The following is a 21,592-nucleotide window of genomic DNA, read 5'->3' on the forward strand; positions in this document are numbered from 1 at the left end:
ACACCAGCTCACTGAATGGTACTGCAATTTCCCCCTTTTTCTGTACATAAAGACACTCTAGAAACACTGCTGCCTTGTCTTAAGAGTTCCAGTGGCTAGAACAGGTACTTAACACACTTGCACACACAAGGCTGATGCTTTCTGCCAATTCCCATGTGGATCACATGGTAAAAGGGTGAAACTTCACAAGGTTAACAGAACAGTTGTTAAATACTTGCAAATGATAAAATAAGCCGTCAGCTTCTTGAAGCTGGGTGCACAGCACAGATTCCTATTCTTGAAGAGAGCCACTTGCCCTCACCATCCTCCACCAGCAAGCAGCCTAGAATATGACTTGCAGCTGGAGGTTGTAAACAAGTGACAAAGGTAACACCTGGTGTCTTCTGCCTCCTCCCCCACCCACTCAATACCAGCATGCAGAGGGAGAGACACAGAGAGACAGACAGACAGACAGACGGACATATGTTGTGGTCGTCTCAACTGTATAGGAGAGGACGGCAAGATTCCTAATGAATCCACTACCATTTGCTCAGTCCCAGATCAATAAGACAAGTGTAAAACCAATCACAACCTCACCCCAAATGTCTTTGCTACTTAATTCTACATCTTTGTCTATATTATGAACTGGCCAGATTTTATTTTGGATTCACTGAAGAGTCACCAAATCTAATGGGCGAAGGATCCCAGCCTAGAATTTAAGCTGGCATCAGAAAACTTTTCTTCTCTATTAGATTGGTATGGGTCTGACCAAACACCTACTGATAAAAACATAAAAATCAATGAAACATGTAGATCAATGGAGTCAAATGCAGTCGGAAGATGGCTAATTGAAAAGTTATTGATTGCTCTAATCAATGTCTTTCTCTTGATTACCTGGCACTTTTACAGGTTATGAAACTCTGGACTTTTTGAACATGGAAGGAGAGATGTGAACAGGCATAAGGAGTTCTCACAGTACTGTGGGTAAAACATATCTGCATGTTACAATCCAACCATCTGATAAAATTCTCAAAATTGGCTTTGGAGGTTAAATGATTTATTTTGATAGAAAACTGGGCTGTTAACTTATAGGGATGAATATCTTTCACCTCTAAAAGATGACACTTGATAAATAGCACCTTATAATAATCAAAATCTTTTTACCATGCATTTTCAAAGAAGCCATAGTGAATAACACATTAGTCTGAGATTTACACTATATTCACTGTTAGGCAGCATCTATTGTAATGTGTTCAGAATGTGATTGAAAAAGAAATGTAAACTCAGTGGAATGAAAAAGATAGACTTGGCTTTAATTGAAAAAGACAAACTAAGTGAATAATGAGTATATAAAAACTAGCCTATGCCACTTTTATCACCCATATATGACACTTAATCTTAAATTTATGAGAGACAACTGAACTGTGTTTCAAATCACCAGAGGCTTTTCCTACTCTGTAGGAGTTTCTATCTTCTTTCTAGTAATACTTTAGTGCTGATAACATAGAGATAAACCCATTTGGAAAAATTTTATATACTGCTTATTTTTCAGTATACGTGGATTCCTCTTCTAAGAGTAAACCAGTGATATTTGGATTGAGTAACTATAAAACTTGTGCAATTATTAAGCAACTTACTTATTCATCTGGGATGAAAATACTTTCAATAGAAAGCCATGAGGAAAATAAATAAGCCAAAGATTCCCTCCCAAGAAAAAGTAGGCTATTATATGCTTAAGATAGGCAAACAATTTTCCTAAACATCACACTCTAATTCAACTATATTATTTGACCCACACAAGAAACTAAAAATTTCTGGTCCCTTGATTTATAAACACATATTCATTTTTTAGGGGAGAAAAATCTTAGAGATGCCATAGACTCAGTTCATTATGAGATCAAATGTTCTCAGTATCAACTTTATGCCCACTAGAAAATGGGGCAGGCTTGTCTTTGCTTTATAGGAAAATCCAGGTGCTGAAGTAGGTGACTACTGGTGACTCAGTAGGTGGCACTCTTCCCTTTACAGACTCAGGCAACTCACCAGAAGGAAGTTATGGGACACAAGATACATCATAAATAATTCCCATAGGAAAAATAAAATCAAAATGTTGATCAAATTATACATGAAACTTTTGAAAGGTGGAAATCAAACCACACTATTGTCAGCTTTGAAAAAACTCTGCATTTGCTTCAACTGAATTATACTCTTTACTTAGTGCCCCTAAAGGGATTATCAATTATAATGTGTGATGGTTTAAAAGAAAGTTTTGGAAATCCCCAAAAGGGGAAAATGTAATATTTCTAATCAAGACTGCTCTGTGAACAAAGTTTCCAGGTCACTGTGCAGAAACCATATAGCCATTTTGTATAATGTTGATTTGGTTTGGTTTTGATTTTTCAGAGCACTGACAATCACTATTTTCTTTTAACATTGTTTCATTTTTTTATTTAGTAAAAAGAAAACATCATCCTCTTAGTTTTCCTTTTTAACTGTATTGTCCTAAAACATTAATGAGTGAGAATATCTGATGTAAAACACAAATGCGCTGGTAGTCAAAGGGTGATTAAACAAATGAAGGGGGGCGGGACAACCACTGGATCTAGTTCCTCTCACTTTCTTGCGTGCCTGGAGGTAAAACTCACATTAATCAAGATTATTCTTGCTGTTAGTCCCAGTCAAAATATTTGGATGTGGAAGAAGATTAAATGGACTGGATTTGGGATTATGCTTGATTCTAATTATCCAGGCAAAACCTGTTCTTCCATTGTTATGAAAAAAAAAATCAATGATTGACTAGTGCATATGGTTGTTCAAAATTTGCTTTTAACAACAAAATCTGCAAGCCTTTTTCTATTCATGAAACAAAAGAAAAACTCAACACTTTCATAAAAAATAGACACTTTCATCTGATTCTAGAGAAATGTAAAAAGCTCACAAACTACGCGGGCCACTTTTTCGACAGTATCATTAAATGTGAGTTAAGAATGATAGCCTCTATGGGTTTTTGCATTTCTAAAGAATTTTTTTTAAAGGAGAAAGAATGAGACAGCAGGAGGAACAAATATTGAAAGGAAAGCCTAAAACTGCTATAATATGAAAGAAAAAGAAAAATAACACTGAAAGGAATATATTTGAGCATCTACCCCAAACAGCTGAAATGCCAAATATTTAACACATATGACATATAATGATTTGATAATAGGCACATGGAACACAAAGGGGAAAATCCAAGCAACGTTATTTTAATAGGCGTTATCACTTGACTTTTTATTCTTTTTTTTTTTCTGAGGGAAAAAGATTTTAAAAGCCCGAAGAGTTTAGTTCCTTATCTTTTCTACCTTGGAATTCTAGCATATCACGTCCATTCTAGAGCTCACTTAACTGTTAGCTACAACCACAATGATTAATATTTCTCCTTCAGTTTCAGAGTATGAGTTAAGCCACCAATAGCTCTAAAATTAAAACCAATACCAACTCTTCTTCTTCTATAGTTTTAGTAATTTTAAATCTATGTATTATTATCCAACACACGTGAATTATGCAAATCATGCACAATGCCAAAGGAATTTTTTGGGTGAAAAAACTGCGGGGAGCACTTACTCTTGAAACTATCCCTGGCTCTAAAAAAGATTTTGGTTAGAGTCAAATATAAAATGTTAATAAATTTCTTTGAATGATTAAAAAAAGAAAATTGAAAAACACTGGTTCACTTGTTTCATTTCTCTAAAGATGTATTTCTTCATATCATACCTCTTGAAAATATCCTCTGAAGATAAAGTGTAAGTCAAATTTAAAATCTCTGCAATTTTAATGTTTTAATATTTTAAATAGCAATAAAGATGGCTTTTAAAATGCTGATTTCAAACATTATGCTAGTATTTTTTAACTGAATAAAGACAGAAATGACTAAAGTATGTAGGAAGTTAGTTAGCAATGGCAGCTAATTTAAATATCATACAACTCTTTCAGTTAAACTGCAGAAATAAGGGTCACCTCAAATACTTGTAATCAATGGGGACCAGAGAATAACATACATCATACTATCTGGGAATGTATGTATGGATCCAAAAAGCAAACTGTCAACTGTAGGAACTTTCAAGATTTAAGAACATGTATTCAGATCTATGCTTTATTTTTTAAATCCAAAAAATTCAGACACAGAAAGTCCTGAAAATGATGACATCTATTTTTGGAATAAAGACAAACTCATTTCTGATCTGGCTATTATTATTCTTAACAAGCAATTCCAACATTGTAATAACAAAAATAGTTAACTGTAGTAAAATACAATCAGTGCTCATGTGAAACTCTCACATGATGGAATAAAAGCTGCCTCAAATCAGTCTTTACACTTCCTTGAACATTTCCTTTAGAGGTATCCATTAATGGCAATAAACATTGCATTTATCACATTGTAATCATGTTTACACAAACATAAATCTGCATTCATACATATTGATTATATTTTCTCTATCATAGTCATGATGCTAACCACCAAAACTGTATGTCTATTAGGAGATTTGCTCTCATACCACCATCACAGTACCTCACTATTTAAAGTACCATGTTGTAGACATTACTATTTAAGGGTTAAAATAAGCAACTTGTAAGACAGGCATCTAAGGCAAATGCTTTTAATCCACTTACTAATGATCAATGTCGAAAGATACTTGGAGACAACTAAAGTAAAACCATAAAAATTCAGTTTCCAGAATTCTGACGCATGCATGACATATTGAATGATGGCTGGAATTCCAGAGCATCAGGCCAGGTAAGATTTGTACTACCCTGAGAACACAAATGTCTTAGCTGTGCGGAAACAGAAATTTTTCATTGGCCCTTACTGGAAATATTTATCTCATATCCAGTACATTCATGAACTAACACTGGATTCATAATAGCCTGAAAGAACCGCATCTTTAACTTCTAAAATAAGTACCCATAAATGGCAAGTGCAAACTGAAAAAGGGAAGATGAGAGTGCAAAAAAGAAGTACTTTCAGGAAGTTGGCCTTGGACACATCCTTCCTTTTTTTTAGGTTACCAGGGCTGAAGAAAGTGACTTTGAGAATCAGGCCTTCTTTGAACGCCTTACATATGAGTGGCCTGAATGTTCAAGAAAAAGAGGACGTTTAGAAATGACAGACCCTTCGGTCCCATAACCCTAACATCTAACACCTGTAGCTCAGAATCTCTTGGCATCTCTGCACCCATCGCCTCCATTGGCTGGGTCATCAAAAAACCAAAGTATTTCTTTGATTCCTGATCCCTCCCCAGTTTTCACACATACATTCACTTCTCTTCCCTCTTCTCCCTAGTCTACTACACACACACACACACACACACACACACACACACACACACACGCCGCGCGCGGATCACAGTGTATACACAATTGTCCTGATCTCATCAGTAGAGCGCATCAAAAGGGGCTTCCCCATCCTGCCGGCACCAAATTTCCACCCACGCCCACTCCTTTTCTCAGCCCCAATTCCCCCCTCCGCGCTCGCGGACCCGCCCCCACAAGACAGGCGACTCGGGGCGCGCGGGGAGGGCGGGCGGCGTCTCTGAATGCTTCTGTCCCCGCCGGCTCGCCGTCCCCTCGCCCCCGCCTCCGCCCGCCAGCCTTGCCCGCCCCCTTCCCGCTCTTTACCTGCCAACAGGTTCCTAATTTCCTCAGGGAGGGGGTTGGGAAAGGCGGCGCAGCTGGGATTGGGCATGTCAGGGAGCGCGGGGCGTGCGGGGAAAGGACCTGTGATCACAGGGGAACCGTCGGGCCGGGTCGGGGCTGCGACTAGACTCGGGCTAGCGGGCCCAGCAGGGACAGCGGGGCGGCAACTCCGAACGCTGCCCGGCCCGGGCTCGCAACGAGGAAGTCACTGAAGCCCCAGCCGGCAGCAGCTGGACTCTCGGCCCAGCCCCTCCCGCAGATTGGGGCGGGACGATGGGCGGGGAGCAGGGCTGAGGGGCCCGACTGCGCATGAGTATCCCTCGGTTTTCCCGAGCCTCCGAGAAGAACCTCTGGAAGGGCTACGCCCACTGCTACGTGGGGGGGCGGGAGGAGGAGCAGCTGTGGGAAGGGAGACGGCCGGGGCGGCGTCACCTGATCCGGCGCCTGAAGCGAGGTGCCGCCATTTTGGATACTGGAGCCGAGACAACTGGAGACTCTTTCTCTAGGTTCCTGGAAAATAAGCTGTTCGTGGTACCGTCAGGCTTTCCGGTGAAAGGGCCTTCTGACCCATGGTCAGCCATACCAAGGTTTAACACCTCACTTAGTAACCCAAAGGGAATTTTCGACCGCTCTAAACGATTATGGCCTTCTTTGTCCCTTTGAATGAAGGCAATCAGTCTTTTCTTCCGCCAGTCCCTCCTGCGCTGTCAATCTGGAGCTACTCCCGAGAGCGCTCTGATTGGCTCTTGCATTACTTTTCTACCGAATTTGATTTTGGGGGCAATTGATTTACCCCCACAACCCTCTTGATTTACAATTCTGTCACAACTTCAGACTCCACTTCTAGCCTCTTGAATTACAGAAATGCAAAGAAAGAAAGAAGAAATATACACTATCCTAAAGCACCAGAACGAAAACTGCTGGCTATGATTTATGGAATGGAATGACAAAATCTCTTCATGCCAACGTGATCACTCAGCCAACAAATACCTATTGTCTTCTATCTGTAAATCTTCTGACAGGTTTTCTCTAAAACCCAAAGACACCTAAATGTATCTTTAAAATTTTGTGTGTGGGCCTCCCTGGTGGCTTAGTGGTTAAGACTCAGCACTGTCACTGCTGCAGCCTGAGTTAGATCCCTAACAAGGGAGCTAAGCCACACCTGCTGCTCCCCTTAACAGTGTATTTCAGTAATTCCACCAGTTCTCACCTCCCCCCACCCCACTTTGGCTTACACCCTAGTTCTTCTACACAAAATAAAATTTTAAAAAGTGTGCGTATAGAATGTATGTATGTATGTATGTCTCTATCTATCTATCCATCTATTCCTCAAAATAGAAACTAGGAAGAGAAAACTCTTTCCTAATTGCTACTATTGTATTTCAAATAGTGTATTGTGACTCCAAAGGCAATGTAAATTGTTTATTTCCTCTACCCTTCAACCCCCACTAAATCAATGGTCCTTAAAATTCAGTTTGCTTTAAAACCACAGAGAGAACTGATTATAATGCCTATTCTCAAGCCATTCCCAGAGATTCTGATTCAGTCTGTCAAGCCACCTAAGTGGTTTTTATGCGAGACATCATGATACCTGATTTTGAGATCACTTTACTATTTCCAGCTCCTATAGGGCTGGAAATTTGTCATAACTTATCTTTTGTCCCTACCTGCAACCCTAAACCTGACATATAATAAAAAAAAAAAAAGCACCTCAGCAATGGTAAAAAATTAAGTAGACAAATGCAAATTTGCATTACATTTTTGTATAATTCTCTAAGAAATACACCAAACACTAATTTTTTTTAAAAATAGGACTTTGTGGGCCTCCCCGGTGGCGCAGCGGTTGAGCGCTGGGTTGCGAAGCTGCCTGCAGCCTCTGCAGCGCCGGTTCAATCCCCGGCTGCTCCCCGGCCACCGGAGGAGGATCCCACATGGCGCGACAGACCTCTTCTGCCGCCCGCTGCTCCCTCGGCAGTGTACTTCGGTCCTTCTGCCTGCTCTGCTCCCCGCTCTGGCTCTGGTGAATTCTCTCACCCTCCCATGCTTCTGACTGTACCCAGTGCTTGTATAAATAAATAAATAAATCTTAAAAAAAAAATAGGACTTTCTGAAAGAGTCCATGTCTGTCTTCTCAAAACAAAACAAAAAGACAAAAATTTTATACTTTACAATTGAAGTAAAACATGCAAAATAAAAACAGAGAAGATGCCTTCAAAAGAAACCCATTCCCTAATGAAATCTAAAATTCCCACTCAGGTTTAGAAGTGTGATGAATCATAGAAATAGTGCTGAAAATTAGAATTCCTTTTGGTAGAAATAAAACTAAATAAAAGTCGCTTTGCAACATGGGTTCTCCAACTTCAAAGAATTGGAACTTATTATTCTTAAACTACAAAATTATCTTCTGAAAGAAGGTAGACTCTATTTCATGGACATTTTATATTAGTAAGGATTCATCCTCCCTTTACAGTTATCACAATATAATTCTTTGTCTTGTCACATGTTTTATTAAACCAGACCTCCAAATGTTCCTATCCTTCGTTTCCTTCTGATAGAACTGACCAGACTTTTTATTCTGTGTCTCATTTATTTATTTATACTCTACTCATTCCACAAAGAAATTGAGGTGATTTACTCTTGTATCAAATAGACAGCTTTCTAGAGTGGATCAAATGGACAGTGTCTGCACTGCTCATTATGACAAGTCATTCTTGTTAGTGAGAGACAGGAAACTATTAAGATTGTCTTAAAATATATAGCATCTAGTAGTCCAAATAAAAAAGGCAATAACAGAAAATGGATTTTTTGTATGAAACACATTTCACCTCTTTAGGAAACAATTCTCAGACACAGGTTCTTGATGGATTCACTTGCACAATGCTTTGTATACTCTATCATTTTTACTGTTTATTGTTAAAGTTACTGAAATTGATTATAAGACAGAAAAAAGAAATAAATAGAGGTTAAAAGAAATATATATTTTATTTCTCTTGTTTCCAAATGTTCCCAAAAAGAAAAAACTAGGAAGAAAATTAAATCCTACATTACATTTTTTAAACTAGTCACATTAAGTTAAAAAGAATAACAAATGAAACTTTAAATCTCAACTGGAGAGAGGTAACAGCTCCCCGCCATTCTGTGAAAAAAAGAGACCTGATTCTGGGAAAAATCTCATGATTTGCCTTCTCAGAAGTAAATCCTTTAATTCAAAGAATATATATATGCTAACTCCTTTACTTATGCCTTTCAAATTTAGCTTAGTTGAATAAGTGGCCTGGGTTTAAAAGACTGAACTAGCATTGAGGATTGATAACTTTGCAGACAGTTTTCTCTGCTCCTATTCTTTTTGTTTGATTCTCAAAGGCAGACAGAAGAAAGATTATATTTATACTTCAGCATTGTATTAGTTATCTGTTGCTGCATAACAAATTAAGCAGCTTAAAACAAACACTTAGTACAGGCATAGCAAGTTCTATTGTACTCCACAGATCTTGTTTTTTACAAATTGAGAGTCTGTGGTAATCCTGCATTGAGCAAGCCTATCATCATCATTTTTCTAACAGCCTGTGCTCACTTGATGTCTTTGTATCACATTATCATAATTCTCTCAATATTTCCAACTTTTTCATTATTATTATTATTATAACTGTGGTAGTGATCTACGGTTATTCATCTTTGATGTTATTATTGAACTGTTTTGGGGCACCACAGAACCATAACCATATGAGATAACAAACTTCATCCATAAGTTGTAGGTATTCTGATTGCTCCATCAATCCATGTTGTGTGTGCTCTGATTTCTCCATCCATCTGCCTTCCTCGGCTTTCTCCTTCTCCTGGGGCCTTCCTGTTCCCTGAGACACAAAAATAATGAAATTAGACACCACTGATAACTTCACAGTGGCCTCTCAGTGTTCAAGTGACAGGGAGAACTGCATGTCTCTCACTGTAAATCAAAAACTATTAATGATTAAGCTAAAGGAAGGCATGTGGCAAGCAAAGGTAGGCCAAAAGCTAAGCCTCTTAGTTCAAACTGTTAGCCAGCTGTGAATGCAAAGAAAAAGTTCTTGAAGGAAATGAAAAGTGTTACTCCAATGAACACATGAATGATAAGGAAAAGAAATAGCCTGTTGCTGATATGTAGAACATTTTTAATGATCTAGATAGAAGAGCAAACCAGTCACTACATTCCCTAAAGCCCAAGCCTAATCCTGGGCAAAAACCTAACTCTCTTCAATTTTTTAAAAGTTGAAAGGCTTGTGAAGGCTACAAAAGAAAGTAGGAAATTGGCAGAGGTTTGCTCATGAGGTTTAAGGCAATAAATTATCTCCATAACATAAAAGTTCAAGGTGAAGCAGCCAGTGCAGACGTAGAAGCCACAGAGAGTTACCCAGATCTAGCTGAGATCACTGATGAAGGTGACTACAGTAAACTACACCAAGATTTTCAATGTAGACAAACTAGCCTACTGTTGGAAGAAAATCCCTCCAAGGACCTTCACAGAAAGAGAGAAATAAATGTCTTGCTTCAAAATTTCGGACACACTGACTCCCTTGTTAGCAGCTAATGCAGCTGGTTCAAGCTGCATTTACGTTCAAGCCAATGCTCATTTATAATTCCAAAATCCTAGGCTCCTTAAGAGTGATGCTAAATCTACCTGTGCTCTATATATGGAACAACATAGCCTGCATGATAGCAATCTGTTTAACATGGTTTACTGAATATTTTAAGCCCACTCTTAAGACCTACTGTTCAGGGGAAAAAATTCCTTTCATTTATTACTGCTCAGTCAAAATGTACCTGGCTACCCAAGAGGTCTGGTGGGATGTACAAAGAAATGGATATTGCTTTCTTGCCTGCTAACACAAGACCCATTCTGCAGCCTGTGGATCAAGAAGTAAGTTTGACTTTCAAGTCATCTTATTTAAGCAATTAGCTGCCATGGATGGTGATTCCTCTGAGGATCTACGCAAAGTAAATTGAAAACCTTCTGGAAAGGATTTTATAGATGGCATCATTGGAGATAGGTAAAATATCAACATTAATAGGAGTTTGGAAAAAGTTGATTCCAACCCTCATGGACTTAGGGGGGCTTAATCCTTCAGTGGAGGAAGTAACTGCAGATATGGTGGAAGTAGCAAACAACTAGAATTAGAAGTGGAACCTGCAGATTTGACTAAATTGCTACAATCTCATGAAAAAAACTTGAGTGAATGAAGAGTTATTTCATATGGATGAGTAAAAAGAGTCTTTTCTTGAGATAGAATCTATTCCTGGTAAAAATGCTGTGAGCGTTGTTGAAATGACAACAAAGTATTTTGCTGAAGAAGCAGCAGCAGGGTTTAAGAGGACTGATGGCAATTTTGAAAGAATTTCTACAGTGCATAAAATACTATCAAACATCAACGCATGCTACAGAGAAATCTTTCCTGAAAAAAGTCAATCAATGCAGCAAACTTCATTGTAGCCTTATGTTTAGTAATTACCACAACCACCTCAGCCTTTAGCAACCATCACCCTGATCAGTCAGCAACCTTAAACACTGAGGCAAGACCCTCCACCAGCAAAAGAATTACAACTTGCTGAATGAAAGCTTGGATGATGACTAGCAACTTTCAGCAGCAAGGTACTTTTAATTAAGTTATGTATGTTGTTTTTGTACATTCTGCTATGCACTGGGACACCACTTTATTGCAATATTTGCTTTATTGTGGTGGTCTGAAACTGAACCTGAAATATCTCCAAGGTATTTGGAGGTATTTGCCTTTGTCTCACGTAGTTTCTGATGGCCAGGAATCCACGAGCGGCTTAGCTGGATGGTACAGGCTAGAATCTCTCATGAGAATGCAGACATCGAAACACTTGACCATAGCAAGAGGATCAGCTTTGAAGAAAGCTCACCCAAAGGTCTGTTGACCGAAACCCTTTATTCCTTTTTGGCTGTTGACAAAAGGCCTTATTTCTTCACCATGGACTTCTCCACAGGACTGCTTGAGTGTTCTCTCTCTCTCTTTTTTTTTTAAAGATTTTTTTTAATTTATACAAGAGCTGGGGTACAGGCCAGAGGTGCGAGAGGATGAGAGGATTCACCAGAGACAGAGTGGGGAACAGAACAGGCAGATGGACCGAAAGCACTGCTGAGGGGAGTAGCGGGTGTGACAAGAGAGGTCTGCCACACCATGTGAGTTATCTCCCTGGCCGGCTGGGAATTGAACCTGAGCTGCAGAGACTACAGACAACTTCACAGTGCTGCGCTCAACCCGCTGCGCCACCAGGGAGGACCTGCTTGAGTGTTCTCTTGACATGGCAACTGACGTCTCCCAGAACACCTCTGCCCCCTAATAATTCGCCTCTCTTCCACATGCAAAATACGTCCATCTCCTCCCACAGTCATTACAGAGTTTCATCCCATTAGAGCATTGGTTCCAAGTGTAGAATCTTATCGTCTAAATCAAGACGTGATTACATACAAGATGTGTGAATGATGTTCCTTAAACACAGCTCCTCAAGTACAGTTCTCTTAATCTAAATAATTATGAAGTAAAAAGACAAGCTATCTGCTCCCACTGACTCAGCATGCAGTGGCTAGACAGGCATGGAATAATTGCTGCAGATGTTCCTGTTTAAGAAGGGTTAGGACAAGCAAAAGTATACAAAGATTACTGGTTTCATTGCAATTCTGAAGTCCAACCTGGAAAAGTAGCAAGTTCTTTAATTATAGCACAGTTCTATTCCCACTGGAATAATTTTTCCATGGATCTTGGTTCTGCTTTCACAGTCAACCTTCCTTTTCCATGGAAGGTAGCCTATGTTTTCAGTTGTGTAGTTTCCTTGACCTGCTCCTGTCAGGGGTCTTTTGTCATTTTCTCAATTTTCTATCAGGACTTAGTCAGAGAATCAAAATCACTAGAATGGAGCGGGGGAGGGGAAGGGGAGAGAGAGAGAGAGAGAGAGAGAGAGAGAGAGAGAGAGAGAGAGAGAGAGAGAGAGATGAATGTAAAGGAAGTTGTTACAGAGATTTGACCCTACACAATTGTGAAAGGTGGTTAAACTCTATAAGTCTGCTACCTTTACATGTGATGCTGGAGCTTGAAGTCCACAGGGCTGGGAGTCAAGAAAGGAAGATGGAAGAGATTCATAACAACCTGGAAGCAGAAGCACAAATGCTATTGTTCTTTGGGACGACTTGAAATTCAAGCTCAGCTGCCTCTGACCGGATGGTCTGGATATCCTGAGAAACAGGAGTCCTTCATTACAGTGTTAAACACACACTTGACTCAGGAGTCAGAGAGCTGAAAGAAGGAGATAGCAGGAGAGAGAAGTTGCAGACCAGCTGCTATCTCATGCCAATGAAGTGAAGTGGAGCTACGGAACAGTATAGTGAGTTACAAAATGCTGTTTGCTACTGCTCCCCAAATCTCACACAAGAATCTCTTCCGTGGCCTGCCTTAACCAGAAACACTGGAAAGGGAATTGCAGGAAATACAGGTTGGCAGACTGCAAAACTACCAAACTTACACTTGGACAATCTTAAGGGTGGATTAGCTAGAAGCAGCACTTGAAATTTTGCATTTTGTTGCAGCCTAACACACTTTCTAAACTTTTTAAACCTAATGTATCTTTCAAAAAAATAAATAAATAAATAAACCTAATGTATCTTTCAACTCACCTAGTAAGGGTTGTTTTTTTAAAGAGCTTTTAGAAATGAGGATTTGCTTTTATTTTCTAACTTCTTACTCCTCTCTTCAGTTGACTCTTTTTAGGGGTGGTAATGAGTTTACTTTTGTGTGGTGGTCAGCAGAAAAAATATTATATTCTCACTGGAATTCATGTGAGGTCATGTACCCTTAAGATATGTGAAATAGAAGCTGAACAGAACCAAAAAGTTCTGCAAGAACAGCCCACTGACTTGTCTTGAATTTTTAGGTCACCACTGTTATCAATCCTATTAGTATCATTTATCAGCTTACCAAGATAATGAAACATATTTATTCTCTTTTGCACTCTATCTCATTTGTATATATGCAAATGTATACTCAGGCACCTTGTCACCCTGGCCAATCAGCTTAATATAGGAATATAAAGAGCATTTGAGTTCTTAACAAAACTATGCTTTATTGTGTCCTTAGAGATCTACAAATTTGGAAGACAGAGAACTGGGCATCCCATCACAGACTTGATAGAGGCTACCCAGTTCTCTGCTGAAGTCACAGCCTTCTTATCCCCGTAACTAAAATTGGTTTTCCTGATGATAATCTGGCTCTGACTTTAGTTACAAAACTGAGTTTCTCCTATCTCCTATCATGGCCTTTCCCATACTCACTTTTAGCAAAGGAATATATTTGTCTTTTTTTATTTTTATTAAGCTTATTTATTTATTTTCTTAATTGTTAAATTTTGTAGAGTCTTTGATTTCTCCCCTCAGGTGTAGTCCCCATAGTTCTCCCACCACCATAGCATCCATGATCCATCCCCATAGTCTAAGGGCTATATTTGTGTTGATTACCTCTAACTCTGTTGGACTGTGGCTCTGCTCTACTCTCATAGTCTCATGAGTCTAGATCCTCTAGGTGGATCTCCAGGAAAGAGAGAGACTTAAAGCACTGTCTTGCCTTTTATTAATCAGGCTTAGTAGTCGGAATGTGTGCATTAGAAATTTGCCAAGACAGTGCTCATTCTTTATAAAATTGAATGCAGACCCCACCCACGTAAACTAGTTAGTCCTCTCTGGTTTGGCAAGGTTACCCTGAACTGCAAACAGTTGCATAAAAAGACAAGAACTTTTGATTCTCCCCCTTAATTCTTTTCATCAAAATCTCTACTTTCTACTTCAGAGTCTCAACTCAGTGACCTTGAAGTGTCCACTTCATCCTTGGCTCCTGACAGACTTGGGGAGAGTTATGAGCTTAACCTAAGAGATTGTAATGTACAAGGTCACTGATGTAATTCAGCCTCCCCAAGGCCACCCAAGTCCCAAGGATGACCTGACTTGCACTCCCTGAAAGTCTACCAATTAGAGGCTTAAGAGAATGTATGAGTAAATATTTCCTTTTGCACCTCAGTAGATTGATTTGAGAAGTCAGGTCTTCTAATACCTGGGTTTAGTACACTGTGGCTTTGGATGCAAGGTAACTGGATCCAAAACATCCTGAGAGAAGTCAGGTTGCAAGGATCTTCCAAGGAGTGGCTTTCAGGAGTAGCCATGTAAAGCAAGCAAGCTGTTCACATTTTATGCTGTATGCCCTGCTTTTTAATTAGGATAATTCTGGTCCTTACAACATCTGTACTAACACTGGCATTTAATGAGAAGATAGTCTTCTAGAAGAATGAAATTGAAAAACCTGACTTCCTTATTAATTAAACTTTAGAGGACTCACATTTGGGCTCTGAGCCATAATTGACTCAATGTGAATTATTTACTCAATTTTCTCTATCCTCACTCTTATGAACTATTTTTATTAAAGGAATTTTATTTCATTTTATTTTTGTTTTTCTATTATAGTTATTTTTTTAAAACATGAGTTTAGGTGAAACAATTTTCTAATACACTTGTAGAAATCATTTTAGAGCTAAGTTGGCTGAGGTTTTAGAGCATAAAATAATTAGAAACAAGTCTAGGTTTCTTTCTATATGTAAAGATAAAATAGTAAATTGTGATCAGAATCCTTTCTCCTTACAGTACATCCATTCTCACTAGGCAATTTTAAAATACCAAGCTGTCTTCAGCAACAGTAATTCAGTGTGTTTGTGCCTAATATATTTATGAAAGGCTTTGATGGATTTGATAACCATAAGCAGCTGTTAACATTAAATTGCCATTTAATTTTTTTCAGTGACTTTCAAAGGTGTCAATATTAAACAGTAGTGTTTTACAAATGACTACTCTAAGGCAAATAAGAGTAAAATTAAATAATATTTTAAAGGCTCAACCAAATACGCATCCTACTAGTAACAAACAGAAAGGGAGAAAAACATGTTTACAGGACAGTAAACATTTTTTTTTTGTTGTTAAAAAAAAAATACTAACCTGGGCCTCCTTGGTGGCACAGGGGTTAAAGTCTCAGTGCTATCAAGCTATCACCAGTCACTGTGGCAAGAGTTTGATCCCTGGCCAAGGAGCTAACCCACATGGTGCAGAGACCTTTCCTGTCTCACCCACTGCTCCCCTCAGCAGTGTATTTCAGGAGATCCACCTGTTCTGCTCCCCACTCTGGCTCTGGTGAATCCTCTCATCCCCCACATCTATGGCCTACATCCCAGTTCTTGTATGCAAAATAAAAATAAATCTTAAGTATATGTATATATATATATATTTTTTTTTAAAAAACTAATCTGGGGCCTCCCCTGGTGGCGCAGCAGTTGAGCGCTGGGCTGCGAAGCTGCCCGCAGCCTCTGCAGTGCCGGTTCAAACCCCAGCCACCGGCGAGGGTCCCACATGGCGCGCAGACCTCAGCAGTGTACTTCGTCACTCTGCTTGTTCTGTCCCCCGCTTTGGCTCTGGTGAATTCTCTCACCCTCCCGCACTTCTGACTGTACCCAGTGCTTGCATAAATAAATAAATAAATCTTAAAAAAAAAAAATCTGGAAAACTGCTGTGCAGGTCCACTCACAATCTTAACTGTAGTGAGAAAAAAATATTAAGCTCATTTGTCCTCATTCCTCCTACAAGCAGGTAAAGCATGGAGATTTTTCCCCTCATCTTTATTGAGATATAATGGACATGCAGCTTTGTGTGGGTTTAAGTTAAAGCATTATGATTTGAGATTATACACACACACACACACACACACACACATATATATATATATATGAACAAAATGCTTAAAACAAGGGTCAAGTGGCTCCATGTAGCCAAAGAGTCCTTACAAGAGGGAGCAGAGAGTCTCAGAAAATCTAAGTCAAAGAATGAGATATGTCAACAGAAACAGAGATTTTAAGATGTTATGCTGTTGGTTTGAAGATACAGGAAGAGGCCATGAAAATGAAATGCAGGTGATCTTTAGAAGCTAGAAAAGGCAAGGAATGGATTCTCCCTTGGAGCCTCAACAAGGAAAACAATTATGTGGGCAGTTCAACCCAACGAAGGTCATTTCAAACTTCTGACTTCCAGAACTGTAAGATAATACATCTATGTTGTTTTAAGCCCCTAAAGTGTGGTAATTTGTTACAGCAGCAACTGGAAACTAATATACACACCTATAAAATCTATACACTGAATGAGATTTCTGAGTAATAAATAGTATATATATAAGCATACTGCCAACTACATACCATGTAGTTTATTAATACTTTAAAACAATTTATAGAAAATATATTAATGGCTATAACTTTAGTTTCCTTTCTTGTATATTATTGTTAACAGTTTTCTTTATACATCAAACATACAGTCCATCAACAAAACTACCATGACCATTATCCCTAAATTCTTGGCTTGAATAATGAATGTAGTTTGACAACATCATATTTACAAAGGTAACAATAATGGCAGCCCAACATCAATGAACTTCCCTGAGTTTCTTCCCATATTCTAAATCATGCCATTCTGCCTTTCCTGCTTTATCAATACCTCTCACTATTCCCTTTTTCTAATACAATGCTCATATTCATCTTTTATTGAGACTATGAAGTCGGAGGGTACTGGTTTATTTAATTTTGGTCTAGAAATCTCTTCCTGATTATCAAATTGGTTTCACTTCTTGTTTATACATAGAGTACAATTTGTGTAGAATTCAGAAACATTCCAAATAAAAATACATAATTTTAAAAATTGAACTGAGCAGAGACTGTTTGGGAAACTTTTCAAAATCTGTATTGCCCTATAACAGGTGTCAAAGCAATCCAAGCTTTAGTTTTTTAAAGTGTTCACAGGTAGTTTTGGCTTTTCAAGGGAAACTTTCAGTTGTTTATTTTTAATAGTAAGAACTTTTGAATGTGGTACCTTTGCTGTGCTGAATCCCTGGTGAAGAGGTTGGGGGGATGCCACTGAAGAATTATCATATGTGTGTTCAATGGGAGTTAACAATTTGACCCTTACTACCTCATCACACACTCATAGGAATGTGTTTTATTTTTTTTAAGATTTATTTATTTATGCATACAAAAGCTGGGGTACAAGCCCGATATGTGGGAGGGTAGTGACAGGATTCACCAGAGACAGAGTGGGGAACAGAACAGGCACACTGACTGAAATACACTGCTGAGGGGAGCAGCAGGTGAGACAGGAGAGGTCTGCTGCGCCATATGGGTTGCTCCCTGGCAGCCCGGGGATCGAACTCGTGCTGCAGAGGCTGTGGACTGCTTCATAGTGAAGTGCTTAACCCCTTGCACCACCAGGGAGACCCAGGAGTGTGTTTTATTATATCTACTACTCACAGAAGTTCATCTGTAGAAACCTAATACTGGAATTTTTCAATACTACATTTTCTGATGTTTTTGGGATTTGCTGCTTTTATGTGATTGCTTTAAGTTGCAACAAATCAGAAAGCCACCATAAAATTCAGATGAAGCAGACATTCTTGCTGCCTGGGTTCAACATTGTTATCTGAGAACATGTAAGTGAATGTGCGCTCCTAAAATATACAAATAATCTTCTGATTGGCTTGAATCAGAAGTATATATTTTTATCATTGCTTTAGCAATTTTCCTTCTGGGTAAAACAGTCAATGTCTTCTTTAACTGACGCATATAATCATAAAACATTGTAATAAATATGAAGAATTTATTGTTACTCTGCAAATATCCATCCTGTTTTATTAAATTGTCCTATTAATCTCCAGATCAGAGGGTTCCATGTAAATTGCCAAATACTAATTTGTAAAAGTAGGAAATCTTGGTAAATGTTTGCTGTAAATACAAGTTATTTCAATAAAGTCAGATAGAATTCATCTTTTTCAGTGGAACTACTCAACATTACACTTCTTATATATGACATTCAAAGACTGAAAAACTAGGAAACACAATCTGCTTATATAAGTGACTTATATCTGGCCGTTTACATCTCATTGGCCAGAAGTTATTTACATGGCAACCCTAGCCCAAAGGGGTAGAGGAGGTATTTGGGGGTAACCCCGTGCTCAACTAACATTTCTGTTAGAGGAGGAGAGAATAGATATTAGGGAATGACGAGTACTTTGCCACAGTCGGAGGATATTTCTTGCAGAAGAATGGGATCTATATCCAGTGCTAAGCTCTGAAACCCCAGATAAGTTGTTTTAAAGAAAAAAAATTATCATTTAGGAAATGACTTTACTTTTTATTTGTTACACACTGTCTGCACCTTTATTCCTCTCTCCTGATTGTTCCTAAGTATTACAAAGTCTATTCCTTTGTTTTCCTGTTGGATTTGGTAAAATCATTCTTCATAAATTTTAATTGTGAAATTTTCTGAACTGGGAAGATTAACAATCTGTTTCAAGTTCCAGATAATGGAATGAAATAATCTCATCTTTTTAAATAACATGACATGAGGCTCAGAAATGGGTTATATAATGCTTTAAAAAACAGTAATTGCTATTCGTGTTCTTAAAGGGGCCTAGTTATAGAATCCACTTTCATTTAGTGGGAACCAGCGCATTATCTGATCAATGGATTTACCAAAGAAAATGTATTAAACCACAAATTTAATTGAAATTGAACTGAACTTTCACATACCTTTAATAGAACTGAACTTTGCATTTTGAATGTATTATACAAACTAATTGGACAGTGATTGTTTATAAAAACATCTTTTTTTTATAGCTTACCAAATAGTAATTCATAACCACTCTTGTAACTAGTACTCTGCCTGGTTAAGAAATAAAACATAGCCAGTACCCCCAGAAACCCTTCACTGATGTCTTAAAATTAATATTCCTATCCTTCATCACAAATATAAGAAAGATTCTGACATTTATGATAATCGTTCCCTATTTCTTTTTTTTAAAGATTTATTTATTTATGCATACAAGAGTTGGGGTACAGGCCAGAGGTGTGGGGGGTGAGAGAGAGTGGGGAACAGAACAGGCAGACCAACTGAAATACACTGCTGAGGGGAGCAGCGGGCAAGTCAGGAGAGGTCTGCCGCACCATGTGGGTTGCTCTCTGGCTGGCCGGGGAGAGGCTGTGAACAGCTTCATAGGTTGAGTCTTAATCCCTTGCACCACCATGGAGGCCCCCGTCCCCTATTTCTTCATAGTTTTACAGCCTGACTCTGCATTACTCAAGATGGTAGTTTTAATTTTTTTGACTTTCTATAAGTAAAATCATTTGAGAAATATACTGTATTTTAGAATAAAAAAATTATAAAGTTCTTTATATGAAAAGTGCTTACTGATGAAGGATGAACTGAAATCTAAAGCAGAATTTCCCAACATAAAGTATTTCCAGAGAACAAAATTGGAACAGGTGTTTAAGGAATTTTGTTATCGCCATAAAATTGCTAAGATTGGTCCTTGCTTAGCTGGCTTTAATTATTTTCTTTTTTTCCCCTCTGCTCTTTCCTCAAGATTTCCCAGCATTTTCTGCAGTAGTAGACCCTTTAGGAAGGTTGCTTATATCTCACTAATGAAGATTTGGAAACAGCTTTACTCCTGTTCTTGCTGCTCTCCACAGCATTAGCAGTTAGAGTATGATTTGAAGAAATCTGAGATGGAAAGACAGCTGTTCCAAGGGTACTTGAAAGTGCTTTTAAGCTGGCCAAGGAGTGTTTTTACTTAGGTTATTATGTCCTTTGCACAGGGTACAGAATATGATAGTTGGCTAGGATAGAACACGATGTTGAAGTTATTATTATGGTCCCCTGTACCACTAATATGTTACTATTGGAAAATGAAAATGAAAGCTGAGCTATGTAGCTGATTGGTATTCACTTGCTCTAAGTAATAAGGGCAAACATTAATGATTCACTTCCTACTTAAACAAAGACACGGTAGTCTTTATTTTGAATTATTTTACTAAAAATGTTAATGCAACACATTAACAAACTGGTATAAATTTGAAAGTAAAAGTAATTTCCCCCTTCCCCAATATTATTACTCTGAGTTTTAACAGACATTTCCCAAATGCCTTCTAAAAATTTTGTACTAATTTACATTCTAGTATTCTTTAAACATATTTATAAACAAATGTTCATTTGCTCAGAACCTTTCCATATTTATTAGTTATTAATTTCATAGTCTTCCTATGAGTTCCAGATAGTAATCTATCAATTTTATAAATCAAACAACATAAAGACTTTAAGTAATTCCATGGTGTGTTAGGAATTGAATGTAAACGTCTACATTTTGGTAAAATCACATAGCCGTAGACCTACAGGCTCTCGGGATATTTGGCGAGGGGGAAATAAAGCCTACAGAAAATTATTAGAAAAGATTTTGATATTGAGAACTTGATGAGCACCAAATCTCAGCCAAGTATTCTGGCCACCCAATTTTTTCTCTTAGAGAAAAAGTCACATTTATGACCAATTTGGTATCCTTTCTATAGATATGTCAATTGGGACTCATTAGCCAACAGTTATAGTTGTAATAAAAGTATCCACTAATAAAAGGTATCACGCACTGGAAACAATGCAGTTCCTGTATTTGAGAGAGTCCGGGAAATGCTTTATCTTTAGTTTCCTCTCTCATCACAAAATCTCTGTGGTACCTCAGTAGCCATTGTGTCTAGTTGTGTATTATTACTTGAGAGACAAAAAAGCGCCTCTGGTGTAGAGCTGCTCTGACTGTGGGAGGCTCAGTCCTGACCTCAACTGTGACAGTCATGCCACACAGCGTGCAGAAACTAGATGAAGCTTACATGAGCATTAAAGTTTCAGCTCAGCTCTGCTCTGCCATAAAATCTGATGGCCAAAACAGTTTCTCCCAAAGCTCCTTAGGCTGTCAAAAAGTGGCCATAGTTCTCACTCAAATGTTTAAAAAGAGACTCTTTCCCAGTTGCTATTACTCTTACCTTCACACTTGGC

The 21,592-nt window shown here is 38.4% G+C and overlaps 1 protein-coding gene across 1 annotated transcript in view; it reads right to left on the reverse strand.

Moving 5' to 3' along the window:
* Positions 1-5,906, reverse strand: part of SKAP2 (src kinase associated phosphoprotein 2) — a gene marked incomplete at its 3' end in the record, with an annotated part of 154,937 nt that extends 149,031 nt beyond the window's left edge. Inside the window, exon 1 of the mRNA XM_084229569.1 lies at positions 5,635-5,906. Within this exon, the coding sequence (XP_084085695.1) occupies positions 5,635-5,701 (67 nt within the window). The 5' untranslated portion in view covers positions 5,702-5,906. The remainder of the gene's footprint in view (positions 1-5,634) is intronic.
* Positions 5,907-21,592: the final 15,686 nt, after the last annotated feature.

This window comes from Talpa europaea (genome assembly GCF_964194135.1).
Source record: "Talpa europaea genome assembly, chromosome: 3".
NCBI classification, from domain to species: domain Eukaryota; kingdom Metazoa; phylum Chordata; class Mammalia; order Eulipotyphla; family Talpidae; genus Talpa; species Talpa europaea.